Source organism: Manacus candei, unplaced genomic scaffold (genome assembly GCF_025592945.1).
Source record: "Manacus candei isolate 608988 ecotype Guabito, Panama unplaced genomic scaffold, ASM2559294v1 h1tg000011l, whole genome shotgun sequence".
NCBI classification, from domain to species: Eukaryota; Metazoa; Chordata; class Aves; order Passeriformes; family Pipridae; genus Manacus; species Manacus candei.
The window spans coordinates 30,142,770-30,165,643 of record NW_026138059.1 but is presented as its reverse complement, the minus strand read 5'-3'; the positions used below and the strand labels follow the sequence as shown (position 1 = coordinate 30,165,643).

Sequence of the window (22,874 nt, the reverse complement as noted above, 5' to 3'; positions counted from 1 at the left end):
AGCGCTTGATGACCATTCCACCTTCTCATTTTCTGAAAACATAAACCCCATATTATTCTTTCATCCAAGTCATTATCAAAGACATCGATTAGTTCTGTGTAAGGACAGACTCCTCTACTTGATACTTCAAATCATTGACACAGAACTTGTATAGCAGGTGTTTCTAACTAGCTGCGTGATAAAAAAAGTTTTGGCTAAAACTTACTGCCCTGTATTGATCATGGGAATGTCACATTAAGGAGCTGAAAATAAATGTTTCTGTTACTCATGGCTTTCATATATGATGTATTAAGTTACTGCTTCTGTATTCTGGAAGAGAGGGAAGATGACAAAACAAAACCACTTGTAGTAGAAATAGCCACTGATGGGCTGTAACACAGTTCTAAATTTCCTTCAGTGCAAAGGAGCCAAATATACCTCTCATCAACATATGGCAGAGATGGAAACTTCCATGTACAATACCAGCAAACATCTGTATATTTATCAACACAATTTATAACACCTTTACTCAGGTTTTGTTTAATCCAGGCTTAGAAACCTGGTGCCTACATAGAAACTCCAAAATTCACCATGTCTATACACTAATTATAGTGCCTATGTTTTAGCTGCACTGGCAGTAACAATTAGCAACTATAATCAGTATTGGCAAAATAAAGTCAAAGCCATTACAGACTTTATGATGCTGTAAGGAAAGACGTTCCAGCTTCTCTATGGAGATACCAATAGCACTTGAAATTACAACTGTGTTTAACATGCTAACAAGTGAGCAAGCAAAAAAAAAAAAGAAAAAAAAGAGACCATCCACAATTTTGAGCTTTAAAATATTTGTATCGCTGCTAAATAATTTACAAAAACAAGGAAAGGCTCCTACTCCTTCTGCCATATAGGCAAATTCTGTTTAAACTGCTAGAAGCTTCTTTTCTATTAATTTTAATGTAAGAATGTGTGAGAAAAGGAAGCTACAGCCTAGTGCCTATATCAACTTTAATAAATAATATATTTTGCCATATTCATCTTCTAAACTAAGTAAATGACAAATGTAGACCCTCAGAAGGACAGGATTTTCAAACCAGATTAATTCTCTTATTCTAATGCCTTAACCCACAGGATTCTTCTTTTTCAAGGTTACATTACACGATTTAGCAATAGAGTGCATCCTCAAAACAGCAGAAAAGAGATGGAAAAATATGCTGTGGCACAGTTGGATCGTACATAGAAGTATACTTGCATGTCAGATAGTGATTCATTGCTCTTCCAACACCTGCTTCTCCTTCCAGTCCAAGTCACACAGCCTCAGAGCTCAGTCCTTCCCTCCCAACTGTTAATGGTGGACATACCACACACATCCCACAGCTGGAGAGGGCACAGAGGCAGTGGAGGTTAAAGTTGAATAAGGAATTCCACTGCTTTTGAAGATAACCCTGCAGGAAGTAGTTACCTAGTCTTTTGGGCTACCAGTTATCCCAGAAAGCAAGAGAGCCCATCACGCCTCTGCCTTGCCCGCTCAGCATCCCCCTGCAATCCTTCTCCCATCACTCTGCGAGGGAACGTGCCAGACCTTCACTTGACATCACAGCAAGTTTTCTAATCAGAAAAGCCAAGCTACTTTATGAGTGCAAAAAACTTGACATACTCATACTTATTAGGCTCAGGTTCACCTGGAAACTACTTTAAGTCACAAAGTCAGTGTCAGGGAAAGTTGCTGTTCACAGAGCGCCAAGAAATCAAACAGTTTTCTAAGTCTGGGCTCTGACAGGGGCCACAGGAACTCTATTAAAGTCATCTTGGTCTGCTCTTTAGCTGATGTATTCATATTGTAGCCCAATGGACTGCAAAGGAAATGTGGTACTTTATATCATCTAAGGTGTCTAATAACTGAAATGAAGCCAAAAAGTGACAGTAGTGGAAAAAATGAGGACGTCGGAGTGTTGTCTTTTTGGGAGTTGGTTTGTTTGTTTTTTTTTAGCAACAGCAAATACAAGGAAACAAATTTTCTAAAGTTTTAAAACAATGAATTCACATTGTCTCATTAAAACAAATGGAAATCTTAATTATAACAACTTTGTGAACATTCCCATTTTAGGAGAAAAGAAAATTTTAAATATGGAAACAAAAGTGGAGAGATGTATTTTCCTGGACTGAGATCAGATATATGCAACACAAATTATCTGATTTGTATGTGACAATCTGTTGATGATATACTGCGAAGAACCACAAATCTCTTCTTTCAAAACAAATCTCACCTGTTTCTTAAAATAAGCAAAACATTTTGGCCAGAAAAAAAAGTCAATATCTTTGTATCCTTAGCATATTGGACAGCACTATAAATCTGATCCTATTGACTGATAAGCCAAAAAGAGTCATGAAAGCAACACAGTTATTACAGCAATCACCTTAAGCACCACCAAGGGAACTTCAAAAAATAAAACTTGGACTTCACTAGTTAGGTCTTTGAAAACCCTGGAAATATATATTTTAGCTCTAAACTCACACATAATTTTGCTTTTTTTTTTGGATTTTATCTAACTCAGCAAGCCTCAGGTGTTCCAGACTGGAATTTCCTGTCTCATAACCACATCTCTATTGACAACGAACAGGGATTTCCAAAGGGTCTAAATCTGGACCTCTAAAAGGGTCCTAAGTCCTCCTCTCTCTCTAGAGACTACAAAGGACAAAAACCTTAGGATATTCATTTAAGCATTTTATTTAAGTAAGGTGAATGAAATTGGTCTGTATCACCCATTTAAGAAGAAAAATGTAAGAAGTGCTGACAAAAAAAACCCACGACACAACAAAACACATACACACAATTTTTCAAAGCCTTGAGTTACACATGAATATTTTTAGAAGGTAGTAACCACACAGCACAGCCTTCAGACTCTCTGCAATTTTATCAATCAGGTACTATCTTTCAGTGGGCAGCATGGAAAATGAATGTCTCAAGCCTAGATGCAGGAAAGCCTTAAAGATAAAAATCTTTTTCTTCTTTTTATTTTGAATTTAAAATGTGCATAAAAATAAGACTGTAATGAGCTGCATGTGGAACAATCAAAATTATGAGGTATTTGCATTTCTTGTGCACCTTGAGCCAAACAACTACAAAATTATGCATATGATTCTCTCAATCTGAACACAGTAAATATTAATAATCTCTGAATCAGCAGTGAAATGCCTTTTGCCCCGAACCCTGAAGAGACTTTCCAACTCAAAAAGTTGTAGTACAGTGACTGAGACCACATTTACAAGGCACTGAGCTGAGGCATGTGCGTGTAGCCTGTGAAAACAAAGCTGTGCCATCCCCCACCCTCTTTACATAGAGACATTTTAAAATTACCTGTTTGTCAGTTTTACAAATGTGTGTCTACGTAAGCAGCCCCCAGTGTGGCGCTGCATTAGCAAGTAGGCGTGCTTCCATTTGCTCGTTCTGATTTTACAATTAGAATTAAAACATTTGCTCTGTTCAGGGTAAGCTGATAAACAGGGATTTTAAAATTTCCTTTTTTTTTTTTTTAATGTGAAAAATGAAAGAAAAAGGTTCCTCTAGATGTATTATGCCTTTGGGCTTCATGTGAGGGAAGGGAAAAAAGACAGAGAAAGCTACTGTGAAGGTCACAGAGTGAAAGAACTTCCTCAGGGCACAGAATAAATTAAATCCCAAGGAAAAAATAAAATGTGATTTCCAGAGTGTGAGGCACAAACTCAAAATGACAATGATTGACAGCCAAACTATATCCGTGCAATATCGAAGACTGCACGTTCTCATTTACCTCAGTGTAGCCAGCAAGCGCCCATTAAACATCCGTCTGATGCCCAAATTAACCTTCTTGGCAAACTGAAAGAGGCACAAACTATCATAATCAACCTTTCATTATCACAGCAGCCTCTAGTTAAAGGGTCAGAATAATTGTGCCATCAGAGCCCTGATTGTTTTCAATCAACAGACGACTGGAGTGACAGCTCAGTGATGGAGTAGTTTGATGAAACCGCACCAGGCCTAATCAGAGCAGATGAAAGGAAGGCATGATTGGTGCAAATGAACAGTCGTGCCTCTCTTTTTCATTTACAATCTGAAATTACTCTTAAATTTACAGGGTTTTTTCTCCCTTATGAGTACCTCTGAAAGAATGTTTGACTTATTATGGGTTCTGACAGTGCAGAGTTATAAAACACAGGTATGGTTTTCAGCCCAGGCTTTAAGTGGGTATTCAGCATAATTTTAACAAATTCACTCTTGAAAAGCACAAAATGACTAAAGACTTCCAGTGACCTAACCTTTCAGTGCTGTTTGATTAGCAGAACAATTTATCACAGCTCACATTCTTCATGATAAGAGAAGATTAAAAAAAATGGGTAAAGATCTCTTGCAAATGTTTTCTCTTACCTGATATATTTATTGCATTATTGCTCTCCTGTTCTCTCTCTCACACACACAAAAGAAAAAAAATTAAAGAACACTGCATTAATAACACTTTTCCTCTTTGAATGAATAATAGAATCCAAGCAAAGGTTTGTTTGGAGATGAAAGCAGAGACCAATTATCATGCCAGTGACAGCATCAATATTTAGTTTTCTGGTGGGTTGGGTTGTTCATTCCCACATTCGAAAGGATGGAAAATTAATCAATCCCACCAGGTGTTTCTTACCTTACTATCAGCACAGATTCAGTGTCTCATAAATGAAAAGGCAAAATTTGGAAAGAATGAAAGATTCAAGTTTCCTGCACCTCCTCAGCTAGTTCATTTCCTCTCCCAGACTCACACTGCTCCAGCCACATGGTATCCCATCCTCACAATTCTGCTGTAATGAAAGTGAGGTCAAAAAGAATCAAACTGAATAGTACCTCTCAAAGAAGCAAGTATTTCAAGTGGTGAGTGGTAAATCTTTTGTTCTGTGATCCTGGTCATCATCAGATGTTCTCTAGTTTGTCAAGCATCACAAAATGCTTGCCAATGTTCAGGTCAGCCTACTAAAACAAAAAAACAGCTTAGAAGCCAAGATTAAGATTTGCCTGAAGGGGGAGTGGATAGAGAAGTTTGATCCAAACACTAATGGTTCTTAACAAATTTTATGTTGTATACCTCTTCTCATATGACAGAATGCAACTTTTAGTTCATTAAAAGTTTGGGGTCATAAGCAGAACATTCATCTAAGTGGAAGACACACAAGTGCCCTCAGTGGAAGAAGCTGTGAGCAGACTTGCACATCCTTGCTGACACAGAGGATGCCATTTAGAATTACTGAAGTCTATTGTTAATGTAAGTAAATTGAAAGGCTTTCTGGTCCTTATTATTTCTATATTAGAGAAGTCTTGCTAACCTCAGAGAGCACGAAGGCTTCAAGCCAGCCCAATTAAGATTTATTAGCTCCAAGTCCTAGGTAAAAGAAGCACAACCAAAGTTGCTCAGTCTTCCAGTGATTTGGCAAGTACTTCCCCCTCAGTGCTTCCACTTGGCTGACAGCTGAGTTTCACTTTCCTTCCATTTCAAATATTAAATATTTTCCAAATATAAAGACACTGTTTATGAAATATATATATATATCTATGTATATATCTATATATTTAGTGAACTCTTGGAAATGAACCCAAAACATTCCTAACACACCAGTGAGGAAGGGAAGTAACAGTTTGGGAAGCTGCCAACACATGCTTTCTTGGATGCAGCAGAAAGAAGACTCAGAAGCAAACATGTTTCTTTACATAAATAGCAATGTCTCACATTCAGATTTCCCCATCACAAGGGATCACAGCACATATTCAAAGATCCTGTTATTCTGCTATTTGTCCCCAACTCCTACCCAGACAATCCCACACTAGTTCTAGATCCTTGCTTCAGCAGTGGCACTGGCATTGTGTACAGGAAGGCCCCTAAAGTGTCCTCCCAAACTGAAGACTGAGATCCCAGCTGGCAGGAAAGACAAAATATGCATCCTTCCAGACTCAAACATAATCACTGCCATGCAGTCAGACTCTTAGCTTCACAGATGGACAGGGTTTGGAGGACCGAGGGATTGGCTCAGGCAATAAGGAGGGAAGCCAAATATAAATGAGTTATGACTCCAGGAAATATATGGCCCCAAAGGAAGATCAGAGAAGACCAAGGTTCATTATATCTGGAGGGTGAAAGCACTTTTTAGTGTATGTCCTCCTGACCTGTGATCAGCCTCTGCAAAAGCTGCATGGGATTTGTCCAGAATACTACTTAGGGAAGCTCTTGGTCTGCTAAATAAGAATTACTATATCTCTTGGTTGGAGTTTGCTGGTTTGAGATCTGTGTGATGTCAAGACAACCTGCAACTTTCAGAACATGAGCTCTGCTGTCTGTAAGCCACTTTACAAGAGGCAGAAATTTGATTTCGATCTTTTGGCTGAAAAACACTGCACCAAACAGAGTTATTGGCTGAAGTGTCTAGATTTATTTCATGATATTATACTGTGATTAAAGGAGAGGTACATAATGCAGCTGTATTAATAAAAAAAATTATAAAAATAAATGGCATTAAAGTGAATCACAATGTATTAAAAATACTTCTCAGTTTTTCTCAAGTGCTGACAAGATCCATCTTTTTAAAGCATTTAAGCTGAAAAGCAATCATCAGCAGTTGCCCGATTTCCTCACAAGGCTGCCAGACAAAAATATTGTCCTGTACAGTCTTTCAGTTGGTGCAAGGAGGGTACACAACCTACACATTTTTGGCAGATTTCTTAGTAATAATTAAACAGATCCACTGGTAACAATTTTAATACCTGTACTTCCATCTCAGAAACTTTCATTAAATATTTATGCACAACATCCTTGTGAGGAAGAGAGGAATTCTTCATCCAAAGACAAAATCTCCACCAACCAAGTAGAGTCCCTTGCATTCTCAGTCCAGTGATTTACTGCAAGTTTCCTTCTTCCCTGGTGCTATATAATTATAATGGCCTTCTCAAAAGGGACATTATTTTATCAAAAAGGTTTGTGAGAGAGACAGTGTTAGTTCAATTTTTTATGTATGTGTTTCTTATGAAACACACAGAAAAAACTGCCAGTTTAATAATAACAGTTAAGAATAGAATGTATGCTTTCAACGTTGTATTCACTTCTTTTCACATTTTCTCTGTTTCTTACATTTACTGGCAATGAGACTAGGAAGAAGTCCACCTGGAAGATATTGACTAAGCTCAATAAAGATATTTCCACTTTTTAAACTTACAATAAAACAACCATGATGAAAAAAATCAGCTTTACAAAAGGCTAGTCAAACTACATTAATATATAAAATGATATATGGTAAGGAAGAGTTGCTATAAAAGAAAAACTGAACTTCTCATCTACTGGAGCTCACAGTGAAGTAAGGTACAGACAGAAGGTAAACTCTCAGCTGTTGTAAATTATCACAGCTCATGGAAGCTTGCCATTTTACACCTTCTGGGGAATCTGAACTTCAAAATTATATAGCATTTTCCTTCCAAGTATCTCAAAGCAATTTATAAGCAGTAAAACTCAAGCTTCTCTGAGAGAAGTGTACATTTCAACCACTTTCACAAAGCGGGAACTAAGAGAGAGAAAAATTAAGTGGTTTAATCAAAATCTTCTGTCCCCTCAAGATGTCCAACTGAGTCTCTTTACTCCACTACAAAAATCCTGTGGAGATTTTGGTGCTCCATGCCACAGAGCAAAGTCTGGTGAGATGCAGGTATCGGAAACTGAGGATAAAACAGTTCCCTAAATATCATCTGTCAAAAGTACTTGAGGCATTTTTTCAGCTCTAAAGTACATCTCCATACAAGCAATAAAACTGCATTTTTTTCTTAACTTTGGAGCAGCAAAGACAAAACTATCCCATAGTGTGCTTCAAGTCCACTCTTACTCTTGTGCAACCCGGTCCTCAAGCCATGAAGGAGTTTCCTCTCGAGTCATTTGGAGCTTCTCTACAAAGGCAGACCTACAAATGCGCTTCTTGCACCTAACTTGTTGTTTCACTATGATAGAAGGAGCAAGCAAGGCCCAGTGTAACTCCTAGCAATGACACTCCATACTTAGAGGTGTGTGTTTAATGTATGAGCTTGTGTGTAGCTCCTATTGCAACAGAATTTACAGCTACCCCACTACTCACAACCACTCTATTTTCCTGTGCATTGCAATGACTGTCACAGCTGGGAGCGTACAAAAATAAAATGAGCGAGCTGGGATTGATCACACTGGAAAGGCTCGACTTACTCCTGCAATCAAGGTAAATTTTGTTTTAACAAGATCATCAAAAAAGGAATTTGTGGAAGATGACAAAGCAAAGCAAATAAAACAAGAGCAAAGCAAAGCAATAAAACCAAATTCAAAATATGGCCTCCAGAAACACAATCTTGCTTTTTCCAGAGACACAATTTCACTTTTTCCTTTGAAATAAGTCCAGCCATAGATAGTTAGAAACTAAAAGGAAGTCTCCCCATCATAAACATTCCTAAAATGTAGATTCATAGGTCCTTAAAACCTGACTCTCCTTTAATAATTGGATCAAATGGCAAGAAGCTCTGAGGTAAAAACTTATTGCCATCCATTTTCTAATTCATCAGAAAATGCACAAGTTTGGACCCTCCATCATTTGTTATGATGGTAGAACCAACATTGCTAGGTGCTTTATATCTGGTAAGTTTTTCTTAAGCTGCAAAGAACAGAAGCTTATCTCTTCATAAACACATCTGTCTAACTAGGGCTCTTAACCGTGATTTTATTTCAGTTTAAGGAGATCAGGGTTTATGATAGCTTTTATCTTTTCTGGAACAGGGTAAGGACAGAGCACATGGGAGGTGGAAAAGGATCTTCCTCCCAGGAGCCATCATTTCAAAATCTAGACTCACTCTTTTTTATTTTTAGAGGAAACATTCAGGCTGACATCAAATGCATTGAAACTTTACATAGCCACATTTAGCATTAAAATAAGTTGCTGGTACATAATTATAAGTGGAAATGACAATTTTTCACCATCTGATGCACATTGTTTTTATTGCTATTCCTCTCTTGTTACTTTTACCTCTGAAATGTATTTTAGAAGTGTAGTGGCTCACTATGGAGACAGGAATCTACAAGCTTTCATCAGTAAAAGTTGTTAGAAAATGAAATAGGCACAAAATCAACAAAATTCTATAAAAATGCAATTCAGCTCTGTGAAAATTAGTCTAAATAGTTCTTGAATGTAAAAAGATTCCTATTCCTTTCTTCCCTATTGTTAGGGTATAATTTTCTAGGGATTTAATAGACAAATCCAACAAATCACATAAAAATGTATCATTTTCTATAATAATCTTTACAACAGCTATATAGGACTTGTATGTCATTAATATCTTTGGTCACACACAAAAACGTACTCCAAAGTATATGCTCTTCTTAGTTGGTTTATAAATATGCAGGCTTTCAACACACTGTTACTACAAAACCACCGAGGTCAAATTTTCCAACTGAAATCCCAGAATGGTTTGGGTTCGAAGGGACCTCAAAAGTCATTAGTTCCAACCCCCCGCTGTGGGCAGAGTCCATTACACCAGGTTGCTCAAAGCCTCATCCAATCTGGCCTTGAACACTTCAAGGGATGGGGCATCCACAATTTCTCTGGGCAACCTGTTCCAGTTCTTCACCACTCTCACAGTAAAGAATTTTTTCCAAATATCTAATCCAAACCCACTCTCTTTCAGTTTAAAACCATAGCCTCCTGTCCTATGTGCCCCTGTAAAAAGTCCCTCTCTAGCTCTCTTGTAGGCCCCCTTTAGGTACTGAAAGGCTGCCACAAGGTCTTTCTGAAGCCTTCTCTTCTCCAGCCTGAACAAACCCCACTCTCTCCATCAATTTATTGACTTTCATTTAATCCCCACATGACGGGCTTCAGATTAATGGAGGTATCATTTTTAAGCGATGAGTTTAATTTTTCAAAATCAACTTATCTTTCTCATAAAAGCTATTTCTTTTAAAAAATAAGTCACACACTTAGAACCACATTTGTAAACGATTTAAGATTCCAAATGTATCTAATGAATTAGGAACATCAGAGCTTCCCCGCTACAAGATTAACACAAACATAAATTTATTATTTAAACTGACTAAATAATATCTGAAGCAAACAAACACCTGCAACTGCCAAAAGCTGAACCTCATAAAATTCACACCTCTACATAAACATTAAAATAGGCTCCACCCTAAAGGAGCACTTTGAAAGCTTTTCAGCATAGATTTTCACTTCAGAGACTGTGATCTTTAGATCTATCATTACTATCCCACATAGACCTATAGCTTGGAAGCCACTTCACAGTAAGGCTTCTTAAGATCTTTTTGACAAATGTATTTGTTGTAATTTCTTCCATTTCTCCCTGACACGAGGGAGTCCAAGGTGATCAAAGGAGTATAAGGAACCCTTTGTCCTAAGGCAATGAAACCCCCAGCCATGCAGATCACTTGCACATCTGGAAGCTGCCAAGGGTGGCACAGTTGGTGTAAGCAAAGATGTGCAGGAGTGTCACTGCTTTTCTATCTCCTTGCCTCCTCAACCTCCTGGAGCCACTAGTGTCCTGGTCCTGGAGCAGAAGTGACAGCACAGGACAACAGCTAATCAGATCTCAGCAGTCATGCTGAACTAATCCACTTATTAGCAGGTCTAGACTTATGAGTGCAACTTTACTACATCTGCCTTGGTACAATTATTTTAGGTGCTCAACCCCAAAACTAGATTCTAAATATCTTAACATATTGATGACAATTTGTATGATTTCAGAAAACCTAGAATTCAACTTTCTTTCTTTCTTTTCTCTTCTTTGGCTTTGTAGTTACAAATAGAAGTAATGCTTCTACCAGCTCCCAAAGGAAAACTTGTTGAAAATATGGAGCTTGGAATTCTCACAAGAGCTTCTAATTTTCTCTCATTTTCCACAAGCTTAAGTCGACTGGTAACAGTGTTAAATAGCTTTACTGGGAGTTTGAAAGAGTAGAGATTACTAAAATTTATATCTCTGAATGGAAGACATTAATTAAGGTAGAAACAACAGACTGCCTCATTTGATCATCTGTGGTATCCGTGGGTTGCAGACTTCATGTTATTTTCTTTAACTTAAAAATTAAAGTAATTTATATTTCCAGTCACACCTGGCTTTCATAATAGCCTCAGCAACCTTTTTTTATATAACCATATACGTATATACTAATACAATTATACTTCAGCTAATCTCCAATAGATTAGAGCCACAAAGAGCATAGCAGTCAACACAAACCCCACCATAACAGACAAATTCAAACACAGAATGTAATAACATGAAGTCTTGCTGCATGTGCACCTTGGTGTTCTTCTTTGGCTTTCTAAATCAAAATGCACATCCACTGCTTAGCTGAAGAAGTGACCTAAATTCAAGAGCTATGGGCACAGCAGCCTTTCTAAATACTGGTGTGATATTCTGTGCACTTCTGAAGGTAATCTGGGATAAATAAGGTGAGGCAATATTACTGTAGGACAGTGAAACAAAAGTAATGCTCTTCAGTAATTCTCTACTGTTCACAGCAATAGCAGCAAAATAATCAAGTTTTCTGATTGGAATCAACATGCATCAAAAAGAAAATTAGAAGAACACACAATTGTTCCTAACATAAACCCAGTTTTAGTAGAGAAAATCCCTTTCTATACTGCTATACTTGATAAATAACAATAACAATATTAGCTAACATTGGAAAAATAGGAGGTAGAAACTTTTAAAAGTTCAGAACAAAAGCATATGTAAAGTTCACAAAACTTTACTGTCAAGGACAAGATTAAGAGTCCATTAGAATTAAGCTAAGGCAGACAAAGGGGTAAGGTGTTTCATAAAATAAGGGGACAGCACCGACAGGGGCAGCATTTATTTTCCCTGTAAGCCAAAATGCCATTTTGGCATATTACAAATGATGCAGAAATTGTATCAGGAAAATAGTGCATGCCCTGAGCACATCAGCAGGACAGTGTGAGGTTCCACTGCTTGATCCACATATCCTGCATGAACCCTGTTTAGTCCACAGTTCCAGTGGACACTGACCTCCTTGAAGCCCTTAGGCCACAACTACCAGCTTGGCCTATATATAATAGATGTCCTACCAAAAATATTGCATATGCAACATTAATCCTACACAGTCTGGAGATACTGCAAGGAATCAGGGAAGATACCTATGTTTATGAGGATTAGCCTTAGGAAAAGGAAATATACATCCTATCATAGGTTATGTTTTCCCACTACTTTGAGGGTCTATGTGGTCTTGCTTGCAGCTAGTCAGTGCAACAGCGGATACTGGGATTCACAGGTGGCCCTCTGGTGCTTTTATGTAGACTACTCGTGAAAAGGGTACAAAAAAGGAGGTGAAAGCACTGCAAAACATGCATGGGCAATATGTTAATTTTCCCATGTAGCCTCACCAATTCACCTCAGTCTTGATATGCATCAAACTCCTTTTTTCTCTCCTACGTCTCACTTGATGAGAGGCTGACACCTACATTTTAGTGTGGTGGTTTTCTGCTTAGGGTAAATACTCACTAGGAACGAGCATTAGACCAGACATTATTTCACTTATTGCCCAAGAGAGCACTTAAGCTTATTTCTTGCACAGTGAAAGGCTAATATACTGCTTAAACATAACATTGACTACTGAGATGCTTTCCTTCACTTACTATTTTATGTCATTACTTATTTTGCACTAAAATTTTAGTTCACATTTAGCAAGGCAATTAGGTCACATTTCATCAAAACATACATATATCCCTGAGAAAAATTATTTTTGCTCTCTCCATATTAAAAATTGCTCTGCAATACCAAAAGATTGACAGAAAAAAAATCAAGTACTGTACTGAAGTAGTGGCAAGCTTTTACTGGAACATGACAACCCACTTTAGAAACTGCTGTTCTGCATAGGTAAATGTGTGCATCACTGGGGATGAATAGAAGATGTCTTTGGGCCTTTCTGCCACAATCTGTACACTGCAAAATATCCTACAGCAGGATTTCTGCTGAATATTTTTGGCCCTCCATAAATGTCACCAGGAAATTCAAAATGGAGCTCAAGTATAAAAAAAGGTAGCTGAAAATAGGGCACTTTACTCTCCATTAGAAGAGGATAAACATGACTGTAAGAAGAAAACTGGATTTGTACATTTTTTTATTTTTATAAAAGAGATGTTAGTAACTCATATTGACCTATAACACTATAGCCTTCCTGTCATTTATTTTTCTATTTATTCAAGCAAAGACAATTCTCTAATATAGAGACCAAACACCGGTTTTGGACATCACATCTGAAGGAATAAAAAGAATAACTAGTGCTACACTTTCATATGTGGAACATGTACTTCATGAACTCAAGTTCAGAATTTACATGCAAAGAAGTTAACAGGGCTAGAATGTCTTAGGAGACTAGCCCTGGAAAAGACACAACAAAGTTGCATGTTTTCTAGTTGAATAAACCACTCATGTAGCTTTATTTACCAATTTTTCCTAGATTCCTTGCTTATCAGTTGATTACCAAGAAACCAAGATGCATGGCAAAGTAAAAAAAAAAAACAAAACCAAAACCAAGAAAAAACTTCTAACCTTGGTTTCAAAAGCACTGAAAAATATTAAAATTGGTCTGCTTTTAATGTAAGCTGTTGAAAAAATATATATCCTTTAACCACCTACTTAAACAGTAGCAGAGATGGAAGAAACTAATCTATACTGATCTCACATTAAGACTTATTTCCAAATGTGATTTGGGAGTTGACCTTGGATGAAAGGCAGTATTTAATACTTGACCAATGTGCTGTGGGGAGACAGAATGATCCAGTAGATATTTCTATATGTAACTATTAGTATGATCTTTGAAATACAAATATTTAAGCCTTGTGACACTGAATTTTCTAATAAAAAACATAAGGCATAACTGTATTATAACTAAGGCTGACATTATTTTTTTTCATAAATCTTGGGCTTGCTTTCTATTTGCTAAGGTTCCAAGAACAAGCCCTCTACTGCTACATTTCTCCAACATGTTCCATCTTACAGGGTTGGTTACTTTTTCAATTATCAAGAGAAAGAATTCACCTGCTTCCTTAAAGTAGAGCCAATGAGCCTATCTTATAATGGCTAATTATGAAAAGACTCACTTTTCACTTCAAGATAAACTACACATTTATGTCCTTGTCAGGACTGCTTCCTGTGGAAAAAAGAAGTGCTGCACAGATCATGATGAAGAAGAAAAATACTAAAAATTAGGTTTTTTTCCTCCAACTTCTTCAGGATTCTTCCTTGGTCTCTTTCATGTTTTTTTTATTTAATTCTTTCTTACATGTTTTAAGTTTACACATTTTAATGCAGCTGACAAATAATAAATTTCCTGTATACAAAATAATATTTCAAATCTCACATGCTAGTAAAAATGTAAAAACTCAATATGAAACCAAATCTTATGTCAATAATAATCCTTATTACTAGCTTAGCCTACCTAAAAAACCCCTAATGATGGAGGCTAGTAAATTTCTCCAATTTCACAGCCTATGCAGGCTTTCTGGTGGGCTTTTTGTTGTTTATTTGTTTTAAGAAATACATCATTATAGTCCTTGTCTATTGTCTCCACTTAAAATAAGACATTTACATGAAGCCAAAGAGTCTGAAAAATCAACAGGAATTACTGTAGTATTCTACATTAATCCATATCCTAGCACACTGCCATTACTATTACTGTTTAGCTTTCTGAAACTTGATCTGTTCACAGTTGTATTTCACCATATTCACTAAAATCGTCCAATTGTAAACTGGTAGTCTAACAAAAACCCAAAATTTGACAGATAAGAACTGAAGTCACTTCAGTTTAAATCACATTCAAGCATCACTCTGTGTACACATTTTGATACATTAAAATAACTGCCTTAATCTTTATGTGCATTAGGATCAAATCGCCCAGTGGACATTGGGAATTCCAACTAGTGTAAATAACTGTGCTCTGCAGACAGTGGCACCCTTTTCAAAGGTTCTCTGAGGGAAATTTTAATTTGTGCCTAGGGCTCCGTGGCAGCCTACTAGCAAAGGTGCCTTGGGCACATGCTGAATTAATATCACCATAACGTGCAGGCATGTGTGTGCAGGAGGCCACACTAGTCACAGGTAAGACAAATCAAATGGTAGCATCCCCCCATCAGCTTTTCTATTATCTCCCCCACTTTGTGCCAATTTCCTCCAGCTTCCCCAACACCTCTTGCTTTGCTGTTCTTCCTTAAGACATGGGATGGGGATTTGTCAAAGTCAATGAGCACTTTATTACAGTGAGAGTGCTCAGTAATGAACAATTCAGCAATTTAATGAGATTCTGTAGATCTGTCTCCAGCCTGTCCATCAAGTTTCACTTCTATAAAGCACCCTGACACTAATCCTCTGGCATGCCCAATCTTCACCCTGGGCTGAATATTAGATTCTTCCATGGTATATTGCATTACCACTATAACCTTAGCAAAAATGATGAACTTAACTACACTTGAGGCAATATAGCTGGTCTGATTTGATTTTCTTCTATTGGGTTGCCTATGAGGGAATTACTTATTTACTAAGATAAAGCAAAAAACCAGTTTATTATTTCCTTCTGAATGCCCAAATTGGTAAATATTTATATGTGTCTTTTAATTCATTCTGGAGACCTGGAATATTTATAAATATATATTTTTTTCCTGGTTGCACAGACTGAATTAAAGACACTCATGCACGTTTTGCCTGCGGCGGAAAACTAGTTTAAAAAAATTCTTCAGAACAGCATTAGTAACCTTTAGAGAGGCAATTACGATAACACTTAAATGGACAGTGTGGAGTTTGTTGTCACTCAGAAAGCAGCATATTACCTATAAGTATCTCTCCCCAGTATGACCCTGCAACAGAAACAGAGCGTTTGTCATATTTGCCTCGCAAAGTGCTCATTGACTGGAGTGCACACAATTAAGAAAATTATTTCTGAGTCTTTCTGCAGGACAGGACAGGACAGTGACACAAGATTTAAAAACTCCTGATGCCTAAAATGGAAGAAAAAAGCATCGCTGCCACTTCCCAAATGTCATTACAGCAGGTTCCAGACAGCATATTACTCTGGATGCGGTTGCTCACTACTGAGCTAGCATGAAGTTGTACTTGCATGGCTTTCTGCAGCAACTTTTCCAGCAAAAGTATACCCAAGCATGTAGTTGGGGGATTTCACTGACCCTGCAGAGAAATGATGATGAAACCCTATCAGCCAATCAGACATCTCCATGAATAAGGGAATGTGGGCTAGGACTGCAGAGTACTGTACTGTGCCTAAAAAACCTCAACCAATCCCAACCCATCATCATTGTAGTGTGCTGCAGGTTCTGTTGTACAGGTATCCTCCAAGGATTAAGACAGGAAAAAGTCTAACTTCATATTAGTATTTGCAGAAAATATCATCTTTGTAAAATACTACATAATCTAAAGGCGCAAAGTTTTGGAAACAAATATGCCAGTTATTAGCCTGAAGGGTTAAGTTACATCTACATACCGGTTTTGTGGTTTGAAGAGCTTAACTTGAAAATTTTATTCTTTTAAGAATAAATATTTTGTTCCTGTGTGACATTATTAATCCACAGAACATGAACTGACCCACAGATAAAAACACATTTTACACTTAGAGAAAATGATGGCATACAAATGTAATTATTTCCTTAGAATAATCCAAAATATAAGTAGATAAATAATAGGCATTGAAATATAAATCAGTTTTCTGACTCACAGTCTTCTCTGTTGGATCAATATAACCTGTTTCCTAAAAAGAATGCACAGGTTTCTTTCAAGCAAGTTATATTCTACCTTGAAATACAAAGGAATACTTTCCTCTATAAAACATGACAATAAAAAGGAAACAGAGAGAAGTCTTTGGGTAGCCAATATTATAGAGATTGCCTTCCACTATATCATGAATTACAATTTTTAAAGACATATTATAGGAATGTTTCCAAGGATAGATTTTGGTTTAGTTTTTGTTTTTCTCTGAAGAGGTGGTTTTTTTCTATTAGGTTTCCTCCCAAGACACACACTTAAGGTCACAACATAAGGCTTTTATCTTGTTAATACTCTATGGGTAGCAATCTGGCTATTTTCTAGATCCAGCTTTTTTAAAGGAAGTGATTGCCACCTCCAGCTTTTTGCCACAAACCTTTCACTGAAGCTTCCACTCATCTCTTAGCAGAGCTGCCTGTGTGATGATTCTCTAATTTGCTTCAGGCAAAGTCAGCTGTGGTGGCCCAAACAATTTAAATGACTACTGAAGTTACACAGCTAAATGTGACTGATGTGAATGGGACAGACTGCAGAAGCAGGTTTGCCACCAGACTTGTAGCACTAGCCTCATCAGAGGCAATGATAATTGAGTTGCATGCATCAGCCATGTCTTCCCACCAACGAAATCCGATCTGGAAGGAAATCTCGGGCTATATTTAAGTAGCACAAGTTAAGCAGTATGACAAATTTCTCTTTCAAACAAAGTAATTGCATTAACACAACACAACATTTTTGGAGCTTCATTTAAAAATTTCCCTCAGTTGTTATTCACAGTTTTTGCTCAAGTGCTTATTCTCCCTCGAGATTGCTCCAGGGTTTCAAAACAACAGATTACTGCTATGGTTTATAGAGTATCACACATTCTGGTTGTTCACCAATCTCCTTACCTGCCAGATCTGTTCTTCACTGAGTGAAGTGAGTCTATCGCTTTTAAAAACCTCTCGAAGAAGACAGTATGGGAGTGCCAGAACTTCTTCAGGATGACTCTTCAGTAGCTCAGAGAGATGTTTTACTAGGAAGCCAATGACTGCATTCTCCAACAAAGTCAGGTTGAAGAGGTCCGCAAGCTTATACAGGTCCAAGTAATTAAAACTATTTAATTCCTAAATGGACAAAGCAAACAAAACACATCTCAGAAAAATAAACAGACACAAAACAGACAATAAAAACCCCCACAGGTCTCAGATAATGATAAAAGGTCATTCTTTTGGAGCTGTGGAGAAAGAAAGCAATATAACCTGAAATTAGTTAACACAGCCTCATTCAAAATGTATGTGTAAATGCTACCAGTGCATATGCTTATACATATGCTTATACATATGCACTTGTAGCACACATGTACATATGATATTACTAATTTATATTGCAACTTCTAAGGTTATATGTGCATAAAGCATCTATAAGAAATATGGATTAGCACATACTGTAATAAACCAGCATGATTTACACTGTATGACAAGAGCTCACAGGACCTAACAAGTGCATTTAAAAAATGTATTTGTTAACTACTATGATTTGTTACAAAGCAGTTGTTTGTTCATTATTTATTGTTTTGATTGAGCTAGAGCACCTGTGTAGTACAATTTTAGTTCCATGAAACCTCACAAAATACAAGATGCTTAGCTACATCTTATTACGTATGAATTTTTCTTCAGTGAAAAAATTAACCCTTTTTTTTCCTCCAACCACTGACATCAACCTGTAGTACGTGTTGGCCTCCTGCTTTTTTTCCCCCTCCTTCTAGCAGCTGAAAATTTGAAGACACAAAAGCTACAGTAACTCAAGGCAGTAAGCTTTTTCCATCCTGCTAGCAGATGACCTATATTTACGGGCTAACACTTTTAACTTGGCATCGCTCATAAATTGGACATAAATCTGGACAACTAACTACTGCTGTTCTAGACCATACTGCTCTCTTCAGGAGAGAGGCCAAGAAGTCACTTGTATTATACAAAAGTATGCAGTGCATCTGGGAAATAAGCATGTTTACTCATCTTCTCTGTTCTTGCTGTACGCTCACACCTCTCTTCCTCTCTCCTCCGCAATCCTGGTTCTCATCTTTCAATTTCCTGCATTGCTCCCTATCAGCTGCCTTCTCTTTGACCAGCCCCATGTGTGAAAATGACAAGAAGTCTCGTCAGTTTCACTTTGCTGGTTAGTTAACATAGGGACTAGAGCAAGGAAGAGAAACAGACTAAATTAAGTCAATTTCACTTTCACTGCTCTGCTGGATGGAATGGCAGCACCAAATGAAACTGACAAGAAATCTTGTAAATGTCAAATGAGCTGCACGGCTGGCAGATAGAGCAGAGCAACAGGGAAGATGGGAAAGTGCGAAGAGGGGTTTTTTGGAATGTTTTACGGACTACATCTTGAACGTGTGAATTGGGTGCCTGTCCCAATGACTGTGGAGCTGTTTATGCATATGCAATGGAGAGTGGAGAAAGAATTTTTTTTACCTGGTTAGAGGAGTCTGTACTGGAGGAAATGAAATCAAATTCCTCTGCAGGTTCCTGCTTGTTACATAACCTCCCAGTCTGAACAGTGCACTTCTCTAGCAGAGTCCTACACTAAAGATAAATCCTGTTCATTATCTACTTAAACAGCTGCATAGGAGTTTCACATTGCTTTCTTGGAAGAACAAAGAAAAGTTCTTTACGTTGTCAGAACAAGCACTAACAGCCATCATCCCAAAAGCCACAGATATTCTAGTGTCGGCTCCTCTTCACACTAACAGAGGAGGTAGGGATAAATCTGCAGTTGCAGAAAGAAAGAGAAAGGAATGAATTTTACATGAGAAGTATCTGGTCTGTATGCTTGCTCGGTGACTTAATATCCTCAGATCACAGACGGTACCTCACAACACCACTTCTGTTACGGTTATGCAGTGGTGGCAACAACACATAAGAGTCTAATCAAAGTAAACATCACAGTATTTGACAAGCAACAACCATAGTTCATTGTCCCGGGTTTGGAAAACTTTCTTTTCAAAGAACTCACTGATTGAATTAATGCCAAATGCCAGAAAGAAATTTAGAAGAGCTCAGTGTGTATTTATTGAGCTTTTTTGTAGTCAATGGTTGTATCTGGGGAGCATAAAAATAAATAAATAAATAGACGAATAAATAAATGAATGAATGAATGAATGAATAAATAATCAAGCACGGTGACCTGAGGATCAACAGCCCAACTAAAACAAATGCCTGATCAAACCCCAAAAAGTGTCAGTGGAGAAGGAGACGTGGCTTTTAGAGGGCTTCAGAAGAGGATAATACTGTGGATAACATAATAAGATCTTTCCTCATTAGAGAGAAACAGCAATGAGACACACAAATGCAGTCTTCCCCTGAAAAGCCTTCACATTTTCAATGAAATCTGAATGACACTGGTAAGCCTTCATTTTTGGTTTGGCTATTTTTCATGGTCATCCAAACTCCCCTATGCCCTCAGATCAACACCAGTTGAAGTTGTTTTTATGAAGGCTGCCTTAGAGTTGAAGATACTTATGGATGGATAAATATAATCTCACCAGTTATTTATTTACTATACTATATGTTATAACTTATTTCAGATGCTTATTTATGTATGTGTGTTTATTTATTTATTATGCAGGTTATCTGTTTACTTATTTTTATTGTGAAGTTTGAGATGATTTTTGATGCTTCACTTAACATAATACACTAGTGACCTGCTGGACTTACAGTTTACTGCTTGATGAATACTGTAAGTATGTTTTGTTAAAACTGGTCTTGGCCTGGAATCAGAAACATTTCATTTTTGGTTTTGTAAGGTTAGAGTTGATCTACAGGTTTGTACTTCACAGACAAAGAGTCAAATAGTGCTTTAGCTTTTACAAATGATAATTATCAGATTGTCATAACAATATTCAAATCAAGATTATACAGTACTGTACATTACTGTCTCTGTGATGATACTAGAGGGCAAAAATGTCACACTGAGATTGCTCGGTGTACAACCCAGATCAGATAACTTTGTCCTTTATAAGAAGTAAGACTTTCAGAAATAGGCTAAAATGCAGTAGGTAAGTTAGTTGCAAGAAAAATGCACCTTACTTTCTAGCTTTAATAAAATCCCACAGGAAGGATCAAAGCAATTATTGCCAGCTGAGTCTGATTTGAATAGACTTTTCACATTAAACACTTAATTGAATTAAAAACTTTGATAAATGATTAAATAAGTTACTAAACAGGAAATTTAGGTGTGGTCATGAGTAAGAGTACTGGCAGTCTCTGTTTTCCACAGATTTTATTATATTGTGTTAAAAGAGCAACCTTAAAATTTTAAAGTAGTGTGTAGCTTTCTTCTGGTACTGTATTACAGTATGTTCTTTAAAAACATGCAATACAAAACAGGCTTATATCAATTCTTGAACCTCTTAATCTCTCTTTTTATAAACTTTTAAGTATATGCCACTTATCTTTCCTGAGCCGAAGGACGAAATATGAACACAAGCAGAACTGTCACTAAGAGTTGAAGAGAATTAAGGAAAGGTAGAGATCCTCTCTCTTCTAATATGATGTACGTTACACTGCTGGAACACACTCAGACTAAGAAAACATGTATAAAATTATACACAGCACTTACAACTGAAGTTGAAATTGTTCTGAAATATCACAGTAAACTCAAACAAATTTAGTAAATTGGTCAAATTATTTATCAGTGTGTACTGCTAAAATAAGAACTACCTTTGATCCTATGCATCCTACTTAGTGCACATCCCTCCACTGAAGTAAGGGAATCCACTGTTCCACACTACTGGTCTTCTGATTCAGTATTATTAACCTTTAGACGCCAAACCAATTTAACAATGAGCTGACATTTAAAACCCTCATAAAAGAAAATCTATTTTCCAAACAAACGTAATCTGAAAGATGACAATATTAAATATTCAAAATAAATTATGTGACATTGTCCATATTTTAATGCAGAGGTGTATTTTAATATAGAGATATGATAAACTGCCAAACAGGAAAAATAGATATAAACATTATGTTTAAATTACTTCCAAATCCATCTTTATTCATTTGTATTTTAAAGAATAATTGCCTTGCACAAGCCAAAGAAAAGGATGCAAGAGATTGATAAATTAGAGTTAATCATAACCAAGTACACAGCAGACTACAATATACCTCTATTCCTCTGCTCCATGTTATAAATAGCAGAAAAAGCACAAGGAGAACTAAGGGGAAAGAATGCATTTCTTTATGACCTTATTTGAAAGATAAACTCCTTGGGGAAATACAATTTATTCAGATTATCAAGACCCTGCTGTGCAAATCTACAGTCTGGGAGCACACTATGGAGATCAAACAATATTTACTTTATTCTGTTGGGTATAAAAGCTTTTAATGAATGCATAATTAAGACAGAAAAAGTATATACAGCTTTAGAATTCCACTGCCAAGCCAAGCCATTAATATCCAAAGTATCGTACCCAGTTGTAACTCCACCTGCTTCCTATTTAGATTACAACACTGTTATAAATCAAGGTATTAAATGACTAGCCCGGCTGCTGTAGCAGAGAAGAGTTGCATGGCGACACTACTTCCCCTTTTCCTAAAAGGAGTTCAGCCTCTTTACAGCAAAAAGACCCCAAATGTGAGGTCTATGGGAGAAGGGACGTGGTTATTCAAAATCCTTAAGCAGCACCTAGCACAACAGGTCTTGACCCTACGCCCTCCAGGTTCTCTGCTACATTAAATACTGTGAACCAGCTCCACCATTCAGAATAGAACCTTGACAAAAATCATAGCAAAGATGGACTCTAAATAGATAAGGCATAGTAACAAAATGAAAAACTGTAGTGACAAAAATACACTTGCCTGACAACAAAAGCAATCAACACAATTTTAAGAGAAAAGAAACACCGTTCTGTTGGTTCTAGGTCTCCCTTTCTATGTAAAAGCTTTTAATTTTGCAAAACCTCCCACACTGATCAAAGAACTAACAGAACATGAACACCCTCAACAGCACAGCAATGGACAGGCATGTTTCATAATAAGCAGAAGCACAAAAAGTGTATTTTAGATCTTATTTGAAATTTCCCTCCTTCAAACACTAAAGCCATCCA

General features: G+C 37.0%; 1 protein-coding gene across 5 annotated transcripts in view; it reads right to left on the bottom strand.

The window, feature by feature from the left end:
• Positions 1-22,874, bottom strand: part of KLHL32 (kelch like family member 32) — a 120,696-nt gene that overhangs the window by 20,910 nt on the left and 76,912 nt on the right. For 4 of the 5 annotated variants that reach the window (XM_051778188.1, XM_051778189.1, XM_051778190.1 and 1 more), the window contains 2 exons: positions 19,243-19,353; positions 17,671-17,886 (listed from right to left, as the gene is read on the bottom strand). In XM_051778188.1, the coding sequence (XP_051634148.1) occupies positions 17,671-17,886; positions 19,243-19,353 (327 nt within the window). The remainder of the gene's footprint in view (positions 1-17,670; positions 17,887-19,242; positions 19,354-22,874) is intronic. The other variant, XM_051778191.1, reaches the window with a different exon arrangement.